This window comes from Carassius carassius, chromosome 15, assembly GCF_963082965.1.
Source record: "Carassius carassius chromosome 15, fCarCar2.1, whole genome shotgun sequence".
Lineage (NCBI taxonomy): Eukaryota > Metazoa > Chordata > Actinopteri > Cypriniformes > Cyprinidae > Carassius > Carassius carassius.
In genome coordinates this window covers 23,980,240-23,996,662 of record NC_081769.1, presented here as the reverse complement: position 1 = coordinate 23,996,662, position 16,423 = coordinate 23,980,240, and the positions used below count along the sequence as shown (strand labels likewise).

Genomic DNA, 16,423 nt, shown 5'->3' with positions numbered 1-16,423 from the left:
TTCATCCACTCTTTCCTAATATTGGGATCAGAAGGAAGGCAATGCAAAGAATGTTTTTCCACAGCTTGGCACTGCACAGTGTCTTGTTGTCTTCTGAGCCATCTTTATCGTTTGGTTTCTGAGGACACCTGCATTTTCTACAGGCAGTGATGTAGAAGCAGCCATTGATCTTCTTCTGTGGAGGCAGTGTTTAGCCACACTATTACATCATAGTGTGGTACAATCCACAACCTGTTGTTTTGGCAGACTGACTTCAATATAAGCTATTTTTAGACTAACAAGAAAGTTTTAAGTTTTAAAACTTACAGAATGTTTTTATAGTACAATGACCTCTTACATGTTAAAAGATCAAGATAATTTTGGTTTCTCAGTTCATGACCCCTTTAAAGGGTTAGTTCACCCAAAAATGAAAATTAGCCCATATTTTAATCACCCTCAATGCATCCTATGTATCTATGACTTTCTTCTTTCAGACAAATCAAATTGGAATTCTATTAAAAAAAAAAACTATTCTTGCTCTTCCAAGTGTGACAATGGCATTGGATGGGTGTTTATATAATTTTTTTTTTCAACATTCCAAAGTGCATCCATCCATAATAAAACATTCCTCACATGGCTCCGGGGGGTGAATAAAGGCCTCCTGTACAAAATCGATGCATTTTGTACAAAAAATATTAACATTTCTAAACACTTTTAACTCTCTTTCACTAACTGTCCTAGGCAGAAGCTGTTCCGGGTAGAGATATGCAGGTATAAAATTTTCCTGTTGCGATTAATTGCTCATGCTTTTATCACAGTATACGGTATTATCACAGTATTGGAATTTAGTTTCAAAAAGGGGTCATAATACAGAATAACAGGTTAAATAACCTTTTTATAACAAAAATAACTGAACATTAAAATACAATAAAGCAATACAGAAAAATATATAAAGTTAAATGTTTTACACAGATTCAAGTACAAAAGAAATATAAAGACCCATAGGTATTACTTTACAACAAGACCTCATTAGTTAACCTTAATTAATGCATTAACATTCACAATGAGCGATAGCTACATTTGCTACAGAAGTTATTAATCTTTGTCAAAAAATACAAGTCTTAGTTCATGTCAGTTCATTAAATAACACAATTGCAACTTTCGATTTTAACAACGTGTTATTAAATATTGGAATACCTAAGATTAATGAATGTTCTGAAGAATTTTTCATTGGCAGTTTATGTTAACTAATGAATTAACTAATGTTAACTAATGAAGCCCTAATGAAAAGTGTGAATTAACAATAAAGAATCAAAACTCTAGGGCATGTTGTAGTCCAGATTTAAAAAAAAAAAAAAGTCTGAAAATAAATAGCCTATTAAGTCTAAATATTTAATTATTTGGCTGTGATTAACACTATTACCAATTCACAAATTTGAATGGCTATTTAAATACGTTTTAGAAAGTAGTGCAGCTGCTTATTTATGGGGTTTCCAGAGTAAAGGCTGCTATTTTTTTTGCAGTTTAGCGCCATCTGCTTTCAGAGAGTGAATGTCCTTTCATTTAGCACGTCTCTCACGTGTTCCCCCATGTGCTTCTCATGCGTGCTTGTTTACATCAGTGCGCATACGACTCTTTCAAGCAGCATACAGCAGTGTTGTGCATTTTGATCAGATGAATGGAATAGTATTCTTAAAATGCATTCCAAATTCTGAATAATTTGTAATATATAATTATTCACGGTATTTAGAAGTGCCTACGATAACAATATTGTGCATATTAATTACCGTGATATATCGCATTACCGAATACCGGCACATGTCTAGTTCCGGGCGGTTGATGTAGGACGTATGTGAAAACTAATTATCTTACATTGAAAGAGGGACACAAACAGTATCTAGCGACCAGAATATCAACCAGCTAGAAGCAGCAACAAACTAGCAACAGCATTGCAACCACCTAGAACATAGTGACAAGTTCTGCACTGGCAAACACCATTAAAATTTAAGAACCAGGGTCTTGGTCAAAGTTCTCTCGGTTGCTTTAGGCACTGGTGTGGCCTGGTTTGACAGTGGTTGTCATAAGAGCATAGTGCCAAACATGGCTGTATTTAAAGCAGAACTCAAAAACCCAAGTGTCTGATTTTCCTCCAGCTGGCTGAATATCGCCATGATTCTATAATAAAGGGGTGGACATGAAACTACAGGGAAAAGCATCACTTTTCCCCAAAATTGCAGAGTTGGCGGAAAATGAATGATTATAGGTTGCCGACTGAACAAATGATTACAGTCCTGGTGATTTTTAATAAACTATAATTTTAGATTTCAGAGGCTCAATGCTTCAGGAGAAATCCTAAAAAGTAACATTCGCTTGTTGAATGAAGGTTAAAATACATTTATGCATTAATTTATCTTAGATTGCATTGAAGGCATAATATGTTAGACCATTAGTTTATACTTTAATTGGGAATTAAACCCAATTAGCATCCATACCTCAAAGGTGGTCCACACTCAAGAGTCAAAAATATGCATCACATGGAGAGAATTGACATTGCTAGCACCATTTTCTGCTCTTTGAGGTACAGGAACAGTTCTAAATGTCTCTCAGTTCTAAAGTTGAAGAGTTTTAGAAGAAACCACACCCAACACTTTATTGGGATATGGCACTCTCCAGTACTTTTTGAGGTCAGTGAAAGCAATATGTAGTTTGTCTTTATTTTACTGCATATTGAGAATAGAGATAAAGAGCATTTGTGCAGAATAGCTATGCTAGTTTGAAATAAAATGTGAAAAGAAGACAAAGGAAAATCATGAAAATTCTTTAGCTTTCATTGAGGTTCAGGCTTTCAGACTGTAAGTTTAACAGCCCACAGGTGTTCTGTTTCCCCATCAAGCCTTTTTGTGTAAAAGCAGACTCAAGAGATGAAGAATAATGACACTAATCCCCATCAGGCCACTTTTCTGCCCCACAATGGCTTTAACAAGAAGAACTAGAGCAGATAGTGCACACAGATGCTCTTTGAGTCCTTTAATTTGGGTAAAGAGTCTACAACACCATTTAAAGAAACATGCCTCCAAAAAAGCAACATTTTAGGTAGTGAATGCTGGGATTATTCTGACAGGGGGATGTTTTGCTTCTTTCGTGATGTTGTTAATTCAGGAATAGATTTTGTTTCTCACTTCTCAGGCTTTGTGTTGTGGTGTCGAAGTAGTTTGTGGGGGGTTGTCTTTGTTTTCCATCTTCTCCCAGGACAGACAGTCTTCTGTAGCCCCTCTGTGTGCCCCGGCTCAATTCCCATGTCAAATTATTTCATTAGAGCTCATCACTTTTCACAGAGCTCTAGTGGTGATGGTGTTCCAGTTATTTCTATGTTAACATGGGCCATCTCTGGGCACCTTTACAAAGCCATGTTAGGACAGGAGATGTAGGGGAATGTTGCTTGATATTGAGGAATGATCTTTGAAGTATTTTTTTAACAGAAGGAGCAGCCTTTGAAGCCCCATGAGCCCCGTTGGAGCCTCTGTGTGCTGGAGAAGAATACTGAAGAGCTGCATGTTCACCATGAATCAAATTTATTGCCTGTACCACTTAACCCTGACCTGATGGTAATGATATGGGGCATTTCTGACATTATGAAAAATATGGTTGTGTTTTAGAAGTGTTTAGTTGTAAAACTGTTACGAAAACAGTAAGCTGTGCAGGTTTCATTTTTTTATAATGATCTTGTAGTTATATTCTGATTTCAAACTGGGTTTTTTTAAGTTTTAAAATTATCTACCTAATTAGTATCTATTTTGTTTCCAGTATAAATATATAAAAAATGCAAAGTGATACATTTACATAAAGTGTATTATTTACATACATTTTAATAGTTTATGCTTAAAATAGTAAAAAAAAAACATACAGAATAAAATAATATATAATAAAATAATATACTACCATTCAAAAGTTTGGGTTCAGTAAATTTTTTTAATAAAAAAAAAGATATATTATTTTATTATGCAAGTATGCATTAAATTGGCAGTAAATTAATTTATTATGTTACAAAAGATTGTAAAAGATTTATTTTAAGTTTTACAAACTATCTTTTACTAACTGGGAATTATAAAGTGAAATTTGTGCAGGTTCTGGCTTGTATGCAGTTTTATAAACCTTAAAACTTAAAACTGCAGTCTGTGTATACACATAATTTTAGGATGAAAACTATGCAAAATTTTATACACGAGGTGTTAGTTTGCGATATTCACTCTTTGCATATGAGAAAGAATGGTCTGTAAATGTGGATAATGTTTCACTTTAAACCTGATTATGTGGGTAAACCTGTCTGGAATAGAAATCCAGAGTGTGTGTGTGTGTGTGTGTGTGTGTGTGTGTGTGTGTGTGTGTGTGTGTGTGTGTGCACATATTTAAGTCTTTGGCTGAACAGCTGTGTTTGGAAGGGATTCTCAGCATGACCTTTAACGCAGAGGCCCGTGGCACAGTAGGCATGCGGGCAAAATATTATCTTTGTGATCATCAAGGTTCAGGCTCTGCCAGAATGCTTTCACACAATCTCAGCAAACGTTCTGAGTGTGTGTGGCCCAGCAGGATTAAGCTGAAATTAAATTTAGTGGCTATGTTTTTCATCTCTATTTTCTCTACTCTGTTGAGCAAACCACTTTATACGAAATGCTTAATTCCCAACAGCCATGTTGTGTTCCTGTTGTGCTGAAGTGCAGCAGTGAGATTTAGCTGGATAGCATCAAATCTCAGTGCTTTATCAGTGACTTAGACTCGCTTTTGTCTGCAGGTAAATCATTTAAGTTTGAAAGAAATAAGTAGTAAATCATCACTGATTGAAACAAGGGGCCTTGTTGTGTTTTTTTAGCCATGGCATGGAGATGGGTTTAGCAGTCTCTCATGGGCTCTGAGCGCATTTACTGCATTCCTTTTTAAGAGTGATGGAGCTGTTCTTCCTTACTAAGATCATTTAGACACAGACTGAAGTGTATTATGATTTGTATAGAATTTGCTGGCCACAGACTTCAGCTTCCATATGCCTGACAAATAGATTTGGAAATTGTGAGATGTGGTGCATGGTAGAATTGTGAAAATAAATAAATGAATGCTCTAAATGTACAGGTGTTCATCCTTCTATGTCTGAGCTGAGGAGAAGGCCCTGTGTAAGTTTGCCATGCTGTGTGTGTATTCACTACTCTGAGGCTGCTCTGTTTGTTTGATAGGTCATTCTGAATGTTACAGTTTGTGTGTGAGTGTGAGTGTGTGTGCATGTGTTTGTTTGGGTTTGGAAGGATCAGTTTTGCCTACATTTATAGGGACCCAAATGTCTAGACTAATAATGAACTGCAGAAATACTTTTTATTTGTTTGTTTCCTTGATTCACAATTGATTATGTATAGGTAAATATATTGAAATATATATTGTATTGAATTACAGCAATTACCTCTATACATTATTTTTTACTTTTTTATTATGTATTTTTACTTTCACTATTTATTTTTAACCTTTTTTTGTTATTTTTATTATGTTTTTAATAAGAACGTAATGCAAAAATTATAATAATTTTAATATATATTTTAATGTACAATTTTTGTATTAGTCATGGAATAGGATATTTTCACATAACAGTTTTGTCAGTTAAGGGTTGTTTTATTGTCATGAAAACAATGTGTGTTTTAATGAGCAGCATAAAAAAGGCTTAATTTTCTTGGATTTTTCCTATTTGACTCAACTCTGCTGGCAACAGGCTCACAGGTGTGTGTTCACCACTTACTTGTGCCTTTTTCCACAGAACAGAATTCCAAAAGGGTCAAAGGGAGTACAGTAGCCATAGGGTCTTGGAGCAAAGTTTTTCAAAAAGTTTTTATTCCATCCTAAAAAAAAATCCTCATTCTCAGATGCTGATCTGTTGACCTAGAGAACTCAAGCAAGTAGCCTGTGTGTAAAATGGGATTTTTGCACTCTTTTTCTGTTAGTAAAAGCATAGCACAGCTGTCCTAGAGCACTGAGTTGATTTAATATTGGCCTGAAAAGCTCCACTCAACACTCTCAACACTTTCTGACCTGTCTGGAGGTAAAGGCAAATGAGGAGAGAGAGAGTCCCTGCAGCTCAGTGTGCCTGGGTGTGTCTGTCATTGTCTGGCCTGAATTTTGGTTGAGAGGTCCAGTGCAGCTGATCTCCTGCCAGCTCTTTGTTTGAGTTTTACAACAGACACAGAGGTGCCTTGTGGATCTCATTGAACAAGGCGCCAGAAAAAGACAACAAGCTTTGGTGAGAATGAGACCACAATCCACCGAATGGGTGTTTTGTTTTGTTGGTTGGTTGTTTCTGTCTTTTTCTGTCTGTCTCTCAGGCACATTTTACTCAAAATGAACCCGAGAGCCATAGTTCACTCTGTATTACCTCAAATGTTAAACAGTATTTAGTTGACAGACATTTTTCTTGTTCTTGAGCTAGATCAGTAGGTTATGATTTCATTTTTCATCTTCCTCTTCAGATGATGCACTTCAAGAGATCAGAGAACATGCTTGTATTATGACTCATTTTCTCTACGTTCCTATTTATGTCTGCCAAAGTTCTCCTCCAAATCCACAAGCAATTACTCTGTCAGTCTCTCTTGACTGCTTTCCTCCCTCCTCCTCAAGCAGATATGCCAGAGTTTAGACTTCAGTATGATTAGAAGAACCAATCTGAGGCCGGGTCTCAGGACAGGGTTTCTTAAAACTTTGGATGAGATTCTGAACTCAGTTAACCTTGTTTACCAGAGTACTTTGGTGCTGGAAAGCCTCTGGAGACAATGAAAACTTTATTGCGTTTTTCTGTTTTCGTAGCATGTCTGAACACCATTTTATATTACTTAAAGGATTGGTTTACCAAAAATGAAATTTCTCTGCACAAACAGTCACGACTAATTTCTACAATGATGCATCATAGTAAAGCAGTGAGTTACATTATTGTATCAGAAATTCATCCCGAAAAGATTAATTCACAAATCATACTGAATCAGTTATCAAATTCAACTCGCTTGTCTTAATGGGTTTAACAGACTATTACAGGGGAAGATTATTACTCAATAACAACTTCCCACACATCATGTATCAGTACATTTATGGTGTTGTTGATATTTTTTTGTGTTTTACTCCTTATGATTTTGTTAATGGAAATAAAGAAATGTATGGATGTTTCGGGAGACAACTGTCATTGTGAATACAGTGAGAGATTTTCCCCTGTGTTTCCCTGTGTTTGAGTGATCTGTATACAAGACAGCTCTAGGCAGCAATGCAGATCTTTATTTCTGTTGCACTGGGTTGAGTGACAGGTCAGCTCTCTATGGAGCCACACTGCAGTGTTTATTCATCCTGTTTCCAATGTCTAGGTGTTTGGGAAATATGATGGGCCTGTATCTGCCCTCTACAATATCCCACCGGGGAATGAGTTGGTTGCTGTGTACTGTTCTTCCAATTGTTCTGCTGTCTGGATAAATAACATGAGAAACCACTGAATTTCTGCTGTACTCCATTTTCAAAGTCCATAGTTTTTCTCATGAAGTTATGTCCCCAAGAGAGACATGATTGTGGGCTCGCAGATCATTGCAATTGATTTTGAATAGTCATTTGGGAAGGTTTTTCTCTGTACTCCACATCATTTACTAACTGATCATCCAAGGGTTGTTATTTGCTTTTCTGACTATTGAGAGTTGTTTTTGGCTGTGGAAATGACTACAAAGCAATGATAACAGTCTCAGGCCCACGCTGAGAAAACCTAGGATTGAACACCCACATCCACCCCATCTGTGATAGGCTTGAGGAGCAGTTGGATGGCCCCCTCTGCAGGCTGAAGTGGAGTGCATTTAACTAGCCACTAAAATGAAATGTTACATGATGGTTTAAGATATTTGGTTAGCCTGTAAGGATTTGGACAATTTAGTTAGGATTCTTTGCATTTGAGAAACAAATGGCTATGAGATGATGTATTATTTTGTTGTGTTTCTGCATTCTGAAGAAATATACATAGATTTTTCTGTTGTGCACAGGTATGGGGTGAACTGCCTTATCCAGTTTGAGGATTTTGCTAACATCAATGCCTTCCCTCTGTTGAGCAAATACCGCAACAAGTACCTCACGTTCAATGATGACATCCAAGGTATGGGCTCAAAAATAGACTTTAGTCACAGAAACCACTTATTGTAATTTAGTCATTCAGACCATCTCTCTCTCTCTCTCTCTTTCTCTGATTTTCCTTTCTACTGCTAAAATCCATATTGTATTTACGGTTCAATAGCAAGACTGGGCGGTTATCTTGAGTCCATTTTTTCTTCTACTTTATTTTCTACCATTCTCCCCTCTCAGTCTTTATCCTTTTTTACTCAATCATTGCAGACACATTCCAAACAACAATTTGAACACAATCGCACTGTTTGAAATTGAGTTTCAATCAAATGTTTGGGTGGAGCACACTGAGTTGATCTCACCATTCACACAGTGAACTGTTATATGTGTCCACTGTTGTGGACTAAGTGGAGCTGAGGGGGCGTTTTCAATTTATTCTATATTGATGCTGTTGATATTGGAGTTTCTTGTGCTCATTTCAGTGCTTGTTTCATATTTAACATATAGTTTGAACATTTTTGATGTTTTATGTCAGTGGTTCTCAACCTTTTTAACGAAATACCAGAAATTATTTCTGGTATTTTTAATGAATTAATTACCCTGATAAATTGAATATTTTAATTTACTTTCATTCATATTATAATTCCAGAAGGTATATTCTATAATCCAGAATTATATGTTTTCAATTTATGATTTGGAAATATGCTTTCAGTTTACATTGTGATTTTATGTTTTATTTAATTTATATATTGATAATATTGATAATATATATTAATAATGATTTTTTAATTTAAATACATTTAATTCACCCTGTGACCCACTTGAAAGTTGAGCTTTGGTTGAGAACCACTGGTCTAGGCCACTGGTCTTTAAAAAAGAAACACCATAAATACAGTATATTGTCAGGGAAACACCAGTCTTGTCAGGTCCCAGTTCTCAGCCTGCACAATCACAATCACCTGAATACTAATTGCCTGTACATGTCACCAAGCAATCACGACCAGTATAAAGCCACATTCACTCCTCACCAACCTGCAAAGGAAGAGCGAACTCCTGTTAACTAAGTTGATTCATCTCACCAGCTAATGTGCTGTTCACCTGCTGATTCTCCTGAGTATAATCAATAAATACCTCTTCACTTACCATTCACTCACCTTGTGGTCTCATTCTGTTCTGTGACATATAAAGTATATATATATATATATATATATATATATATATATATATGGGCCATTCAGAAATAAAGTTTACAATTCTCAGTCTGTTTTCATGCATATGTATGATGATTTTATTAACCGTTAATTGAAAGCAAGCTAGAATTCTCTGAAGACAGCCACACTGTTGTATATTTAACAGACTTGCCCCCAAATCAGATCTCTAGCATTTAGAGCACATTTCTTATTTGGCAGAATATACAAACAGCTGCTTATCTCACTCCTTTGACAAATCCTCCAGAAGTCCACCACTGTATTGACTTCATCTTTATGTCTACAATTAATGAGCTTCTGGAGTTGAGTCTCAAGCTTCAGCTCATGCTTTTTTGAACTGTTTTTCTGTTTACCTCGGAGATAAGATTAACAATTGAGTGAAAGATGTTTGTGTTTTCTGTCCCATAGGTACTGCTGCTATGGCTGTGGCGGGACTGCTGGCTGCTCTCCGCATTACCAAGAGCAAAATGAGCAACCATACCATTGTATTTCAGGGTGCAGGGGAAGTAAGTGTGTTGGCTGCACAGATCCACAAATAAAAGTTTAAAACGTCTTTTTTTCAGTATTTTGATGGTTGTTAATCCATATTGAGTGATCAACAACAGTACATGGGCGCAAACATACCACGATTTCTTCATGTCTGTCAAATGTATTTAATAATTCTTGTGTTTTTAAGATGTATGGAATGAATTCATTAAAGATTCATTATTTGGGTCAAGCTGTGCGATTTTTTATTGCAATATTGGGAAGTTCACAGAGTTCACATCTCTTTAGATGTGTTCAAGTGTACGTGAAATCTGTAACAGCATTTTAATGTTTCCAGGCCGCAATGGGCATATCTGAGCTCATCATTATGGCGATGGAGAAAGAGGGGCTTCCTCGTGAGCAGTGTATAAAGAAAATCTGGATGGTGGACTCTAAAGGACTTATCGTTAAGGTGAGGTCATCATTAAAGGCTATGTTTTTTACATTTATTGTTGACATTCAAACACACCATGTGGTTTGTATTGGAGTATATAAACTTCTTGTTCAGTCATGTTAATTGATTGTCCATGAACATTACTGTATAGGTCTTCATTAAAACTGATTCAACGTTGTTCAATAGATGTTTTTTTGTTTTTGTTTAAGGGGCAAGTTCATTATTTACTCACCCAACATTAATAATAACATTATTCAGCATCTTCTATTCTTTGTCAGTCTGTGCTGGCTCCTGCATTTAACAATGTTCTAGGATTTGAACATGTCAGTTATCTATAGGGTCAGAAAGCTCTCGGTTTGCCCTTACGGTTTGCAACAACATGAGGGTGAGTAATTAATGACAGAATTTCCATTTTTGGATGAACTGTCCTTTTACAGGTCATTTTGCCATTTTACATACAAAGAGACAGAGATCAGAGAGGTTTTGATAGTTATACTTTCGTCTAGGCGATATGTTACACCAGTTGCTGTCCACTTCCCTGGAACTCCTTGGAGTAAGAGTCTTGCTTTAGGGCAAGATGGTGATGGAGAAGCTCTGTGATCTCAACGGTTTTCAAATGTCCAGTCCCACTCTGCTCTACTGCAGCCTGAAGCTATGTCCTCAACGTTTTTCTTAGATGCTGTAAAGCGTGAAATAACCTTAAGTATTCGGGGCACGTCCCTTGAACAGAGCTTTTAAATATATGCATTTAAGTGTACAATTTTTTGTAAATGTGCACACACATGTGCAGTTTGTGCACACATTTTTTTTTCTAATTGCTTTTAAAGGTTTAGAAAATTAGCCCGTAATTTATTAAACCTCAAAGCATCCTAGGTGTATATGACTTTCTTCTTTCAGGCGAAACCAATCGGAGTTATACAGAAAAAAAAATATATATATATATATATATATATATATTCACACGACTCAAGGGGATGAATAAAGGCCTCCTGTAGCAAATCCAATTGTTAAAAAAAATATCCATATTCAAAATGTTATAAATACTTTTCTTCTCACTTCTGCTGACTGTCATACTAGCAAGCCATTCTCTCGCAAGTTTGATTACAGGAACAAAGGAAGCAAAGTTTCCTTACTTTAGCAAAGAAAAACCAGTCTCCTCTTGGGTTATATATTAAATATTCCTACATTCTTCTTACAAATCCTCGTTTTTGTGCTTCTAATCTAATTCATGACCAGCGTTTTTTGTTTTGATTTTTTGCTCTCTCCCATGTGTGCAAACGCATACATCCTACATGATCCCCCGGAACGGCTTCCACCTACGACAGTTAGCAGAAGTAAGAAAAATGTATTTCAAAATTTTAAATTATGGATTTTTTATTGATTCAGTACAGAAGGCCTTTATTTACCCCCCGGAGCCTTGTGAGGCATGTTTTAATATGGATGTGCTTTATTTGACTGCATTTGGACTGTTTAACAAAAACACCCACCTTCTCCCATTCTGACACTTGAAAGAGAAAACGAACACTCAAATTGGAGTCATCTGAAAGAAGAAAGTCAAATATACCTAGGCTGCTTTGAGGGTGAGTAAAACATAGGCTAATTTTCATTTTTGGGTGAACTAACCCTTTAATATTATTATTAAAATTTTTTTTATTTTTTTAAGAAAAGTGGCTTGGACATTTAACCCACCCCTGAAAGTGTGAAGTTGATTACTTTATGTGCTAGACCTTTTATCAATGCTAACTTCACTTTTTTGTGTGCCCTTTCTATGATTATTTTTAACCGACTGGTCTTCAGGTAGTTACTTTATTAGTGGCTGTATGAAGTCAGCTCATCTCTTGAAGGTGTAGTTCATCACATCAGCTATGAACGTGTTTGACAACCAGAAATTTTGAGTGTCGCCTTATCTAACTAACTAGTACTTGTGCTGTATTTAGTGAAAATAAATGTCGGATATATATACTGTAGATAAAGTATAAATTTTTAATGCTCTATCCAACGCAGTGACATTTACACATTTCTAAGAGTGACGTCTTACGCTCTTTGTTCCCTGCGGAGAGAACCTGTGTTCATTATGAAGTGCGGTGAGATGTGCTGGGGAATGTTTCTGATATGCTTTCATCATCTATTTTTTCCTCTTTCTGCTGTTATCTCTCTGTCTCCCATTCAGGGACGGGATCACCTCACACATGAGAAACAGAGGTTTGCACATGAGCATGCTCATATGAAGAAGCTTGAAGATGTTGTGAAGGAGCTGAAACCCACTGCTATAATTGGTATATTTATAAATAAATATACACTCCTGTTGCTCCAGCGGTCCTTGTGAGGACTATTTTACTCAAATCCCTCTCTTCTTCTCTTCAGGGGTGGCAGCTATCGCTGGTGCTTTCACAGAGGAGATAATCAAGGAGATGGCATCTCTCAATAAGAGACCTATTATCTTCGCTCTAAGCAACCCCACTAGCAAGGCAGAGTGTACCGCTGAGCAGTGCTACACACTCACTGAGGTGCTTTTAGAAGGAGTAGCATGTGTGCATTCATGTGAGAGAGTGAATCGTTTCATTTTTGCTTTGTGCTTTATATTGCAGGGACGGGGGATATTTGCAAGCGGCAGTCCCTTTGATCCAGTAACCCTTCCCGATGGGCAAAAGTTCTACCCTGGACAGGGCAACAATGCTTATGTGTTTCCTGGAGTGGGGCTGGGGGTAACCGCTTGTGCAATAAGACACATCCCTGAGAATATTTTCCTCGTTACGGCTGAGGTGATCAAATCTCACTTGGTTTTTACAGTCTGTCTCTAAAGCCCTATTTGGACGGTAATTGTTTCCCATGGGAACACCTCAGTGATAAAACTCATGCTTACGGTTGAAGGTAAATTCAAGGTATAGGTGTGAGTTTGTGTTCCTTCAAACCTGGAAATGCACTTCTCAGGTGGTCAGTCATGTTCAGTCCCGTTGTCTGGACCACAGCTACTGTACAGTCCTAGACAATAGTTAAATAGGATTGTCAAAATGACTTTTGAATTTATCCCCTCTTGTAAACTCATTCAGATTTAGACAGCAGTCAAATTACCAGAGAACTTTGGTGTCTGTCAAAAAAGTTAGGTTATTTGACTGGGATTTTTACATGGGTGGTGGAAATAAAATACAGACATTTTGTATTCAGACTGCTCAAAAATCACAGACTAGTCCCTGTAAATGTTGAAAATATCTTATTTTCCTATGAGAAACAATTACTGTGTACTTACTAGCTGAAATATGTTATTTTTCATTTGTGCTTCCACTTACTGAATCAAAAAAAGTGGTTAACTTTTCCAACCCCAAATGCCCATTGCCATAATTTTTCCAAATTATACCCTGATACTAATTGCTTCCAAGAGACATTTTAAGGGAGAAAAAAAAATGTCATCAGTGCTTAGTTCTCTGAAGGTGTGTGTGATGTATAATGAGAAAATCGCAAATTTGTCCAGCTCTTATACTACTTTACATGCTCAATATAAACTATAAAATCCCATTACAATATGCAAACATCTTATCACTTTGTGCAATGTCATCTTGTATTTTGCTGAACTTATCTGTCAAGCTGTCCTCCATGTTTCACCTGATCTCAGCCAGACAGTGTTGTGGTCAGGTACTGTGGATGGTAGCATCAGATGGGGTAAACAAGAGAGCTGGTTTGAATCTCAATGAACCACTATCCTGTTCTGCTGGTAACAGCCCATTGCAGTCTAAAAGGTTAGCCAAGGCCATACAGGTCCACATATCATATCAGCATGTGCAACTAAAGGAGATTTATCTCTTTAGAGCCGCTCGGAGTGGTTTTATGTACTCTGAGCATGAGCTGGATCTCTTTCCCTGCTCCACTGAAGCTGCAGTGTGGATGTCTGAACTTCAAACAGCATTGGGCATCAGGAGGGAATTTCTTATTTCTTTATTCCCACTGGTTCTTCTACCTTTTTCGTGTATTTCAAAAAGTTATGGTTCTGGACTATCGAGTCTCAGGTGACCTTAAATGGCACATGAAACAAACAGCTGAGAGAAATAGAGGGAGAGATGAACAATTGATGTAAATAAACCAAGAAGATACGAGCAACAAGAATAATGAATGACTACAGCTGATGGTGGCTGGAAAATTTTGTTGTCTATCTTAATTAGGTCTAAATTGGAAAATGACAAAAGCGAATTGTGAATTATTATGCCTTGATGTTATTTGCAGAAGGTTTGGACTCTTTTCTTATTTACAAAAATAAATGATCTTGAGGGTGGCACAATGAAAAACCGCAACTGTGCTTTGGTTTTAGTTTAATTAAAGCTGAAAGCCATTTTGGCAGTTAATTGACCAGTTGACCTGTTGTTCAAATTTTGTATAAAAAAAAGTGTTGTTGTTGTTGTTTTTTAGTTTAAGTGTTAGTGATTTTGCTCTTTTGTCATTTTATTAGTTAATTGTAGGTTATTGCCAAGGCAAAATTTCAAATTGTCATTTTTCATCTCTGTTTTATTTCCGCTGAGTTTTAGTTAAAGGTAAATAGCCACCCAGAAATTCTTTCATTTACTCACGCTCATGTTTTTTTAAACATGTATGACTTTTTTATGCCCAGCACAAAATAAGATAATATGAAGAATATTGATAACCAAAGCCATTTAAGTTCTCATTGACTTTCATTTTATTTATTTTTGTCCATACCAAGGAATTCAATGCAAAACCAAAAACTTTTTAACTACTAACATTCTTCAAAATACTATCTTGTGTCTTCCACAAAAGAAAGTAAGTCATACAGGTTTGTAATGACACAAAGGTGAATAAATTATGAAAGAAGTGATGAATTAAGTAAATCTTGTTAAAGTTATTAATTTGGTCTCTATCTTGTTTTTTTATTTTATTTTATTTTTTGGATTGAATCTGGCTAATCATGGGCAAGAAAAAAACTGTTATTGCCTTTGTTATCCACGTGGAAAAAAATTATGAATATTACATACAGCTCTATCACAAAAAACAAACAAGAGAAGAATAATTACGTTCAAACTCTTGTGCATGCGCACAAATGGTGTAAATAGAGGCATTGTGTATATGTTAAGTCCATAATAATCATCAGTTTGACCTGTGTTTCCAGACCATAGCAGAACTGGTGACCGAGAAGAATCTTGCAGAGGGGCGTCTGTATCCTCCTCTCAACAGCATCCGGGAAGTGTCCATTAAGCTGGCTGTGAAGGTGAGCTCAACTCAATAACATCTCAAGCTACAGCCGTGATTCATGCATGTCACTATTTAGATTCTTTGTGCTTGTTTTTTTTTTATATAATTATTTTATGAACATCATGACAGATTGTGGAGTACGCCTACAAAAGCAAAATAGCAACGCTGCATCCGGAGCCGCACGATAAAGAGGCTTTTGTTCATTCGCTCATCTACAGCACAGACTATGAAGAGTTTGCAGTGGATTCGTACAGCTGGCCTGAGAACGCCATGACTGTCCAAACATGTAAACTGTGAGCTTCCAAAATTAGATTTATATGACAATTCTCTTTTAAATGTGATTTCATAACATGATTATAATATTGAACACTACTGTAAACTTTACAATATCCTCAATAAAATGTAATTTATTGTAATTTTGTGATGGTGTGTTGTTCAATAAATTGTATGGAATTCTTTACAATTTCCATCGTCCATTCGTGATGTAAAATAATCTTTTTAATTATAATAATAATATTTTAATTTATTGTATAATATTTAATTTATTGTAACTACATATATATATACAATATACAATGTGTAAGGGATCATTGACAATGCGACGTTGAATTATTAGAAAAATAATGCACACCCGCGGTGGTGATGCGGTCACGATGCGAATCGGTGTGCATTATTTGAAAGTGAAAGTGAAGGTGAAGTGACGTACAGCCAAGTATGGTGACCCATACTCAGAATTTGTGCTCTGCATTTAACCCATCCAAAGTGCACACACACAGCAGTGAACACACACACACTGTGAACACACTCCCGGAGCAGTGGGTTTTTCTAATAATTCAACAGCCCGGAGTCAATTACTCTGCTTATACTACGGTTACCACACCTCAAGACATCAATCAGATGATGTATTTAAAGGGATTCGTCCAGTTTTTGTACCTAAATCGCTATTGTGAGTAGGATTATTTCTTCCGCATCTCATCCATTGCCTCTTTTGCTAGTACTAAAACGTAATTTTAAA

The 16,423-nt window shown here is 36.3% G+C and overlaps 1 protein-coding gene across 1 annotated transcript in view; it reads left to right on the top strand.

Moving 5' to 3' along the window:
• Window positions 1-15,822, top strand: part of LOC132158640 (NADP-dependent malic enzyme-like) — a 119,257-nt gene extending 103,435 nt beyond the window's left edge. The window contains exons 7-14 of the mRNA XM_059568135.1: window positions 8,013-8,122; window positions 9,705-9,802; window positions 10,120-10,233; window positions 12,386-12,491; window positions 12,580-12,722; window positions 12,804-12,977; window positions 15,326-15,424; window positions 15,538-15,822. Of these exons, the coding sequence (XP_059424118.1) occupies window positions 8,013-8,122; window positions 9,705-9,802; window positions 10,120-10,233; window positions 12,386-12,491; window positions 12,580-12,722; window positions 12,804-12,977; window positions 15,326-15,424; window positions 15,538-15,705 (1,012 nt within the window). The 3' untranslated portion in view covers window positions 15,706-15,822. The remainder of the gene's footprint in view (window positions 1-8,012; window positions 8,123-9,704; window positions 9,803-10,119; window positions 10,234-12,385; window positions 12,492-12,579; window positions 12,723-12,803; window positions 12,978-15,325; window positions 15,425-15,537) is intronic.
• The last annotated feature ends 601 nt before the right edge of the window (window positions 15,823-16,423 follow it).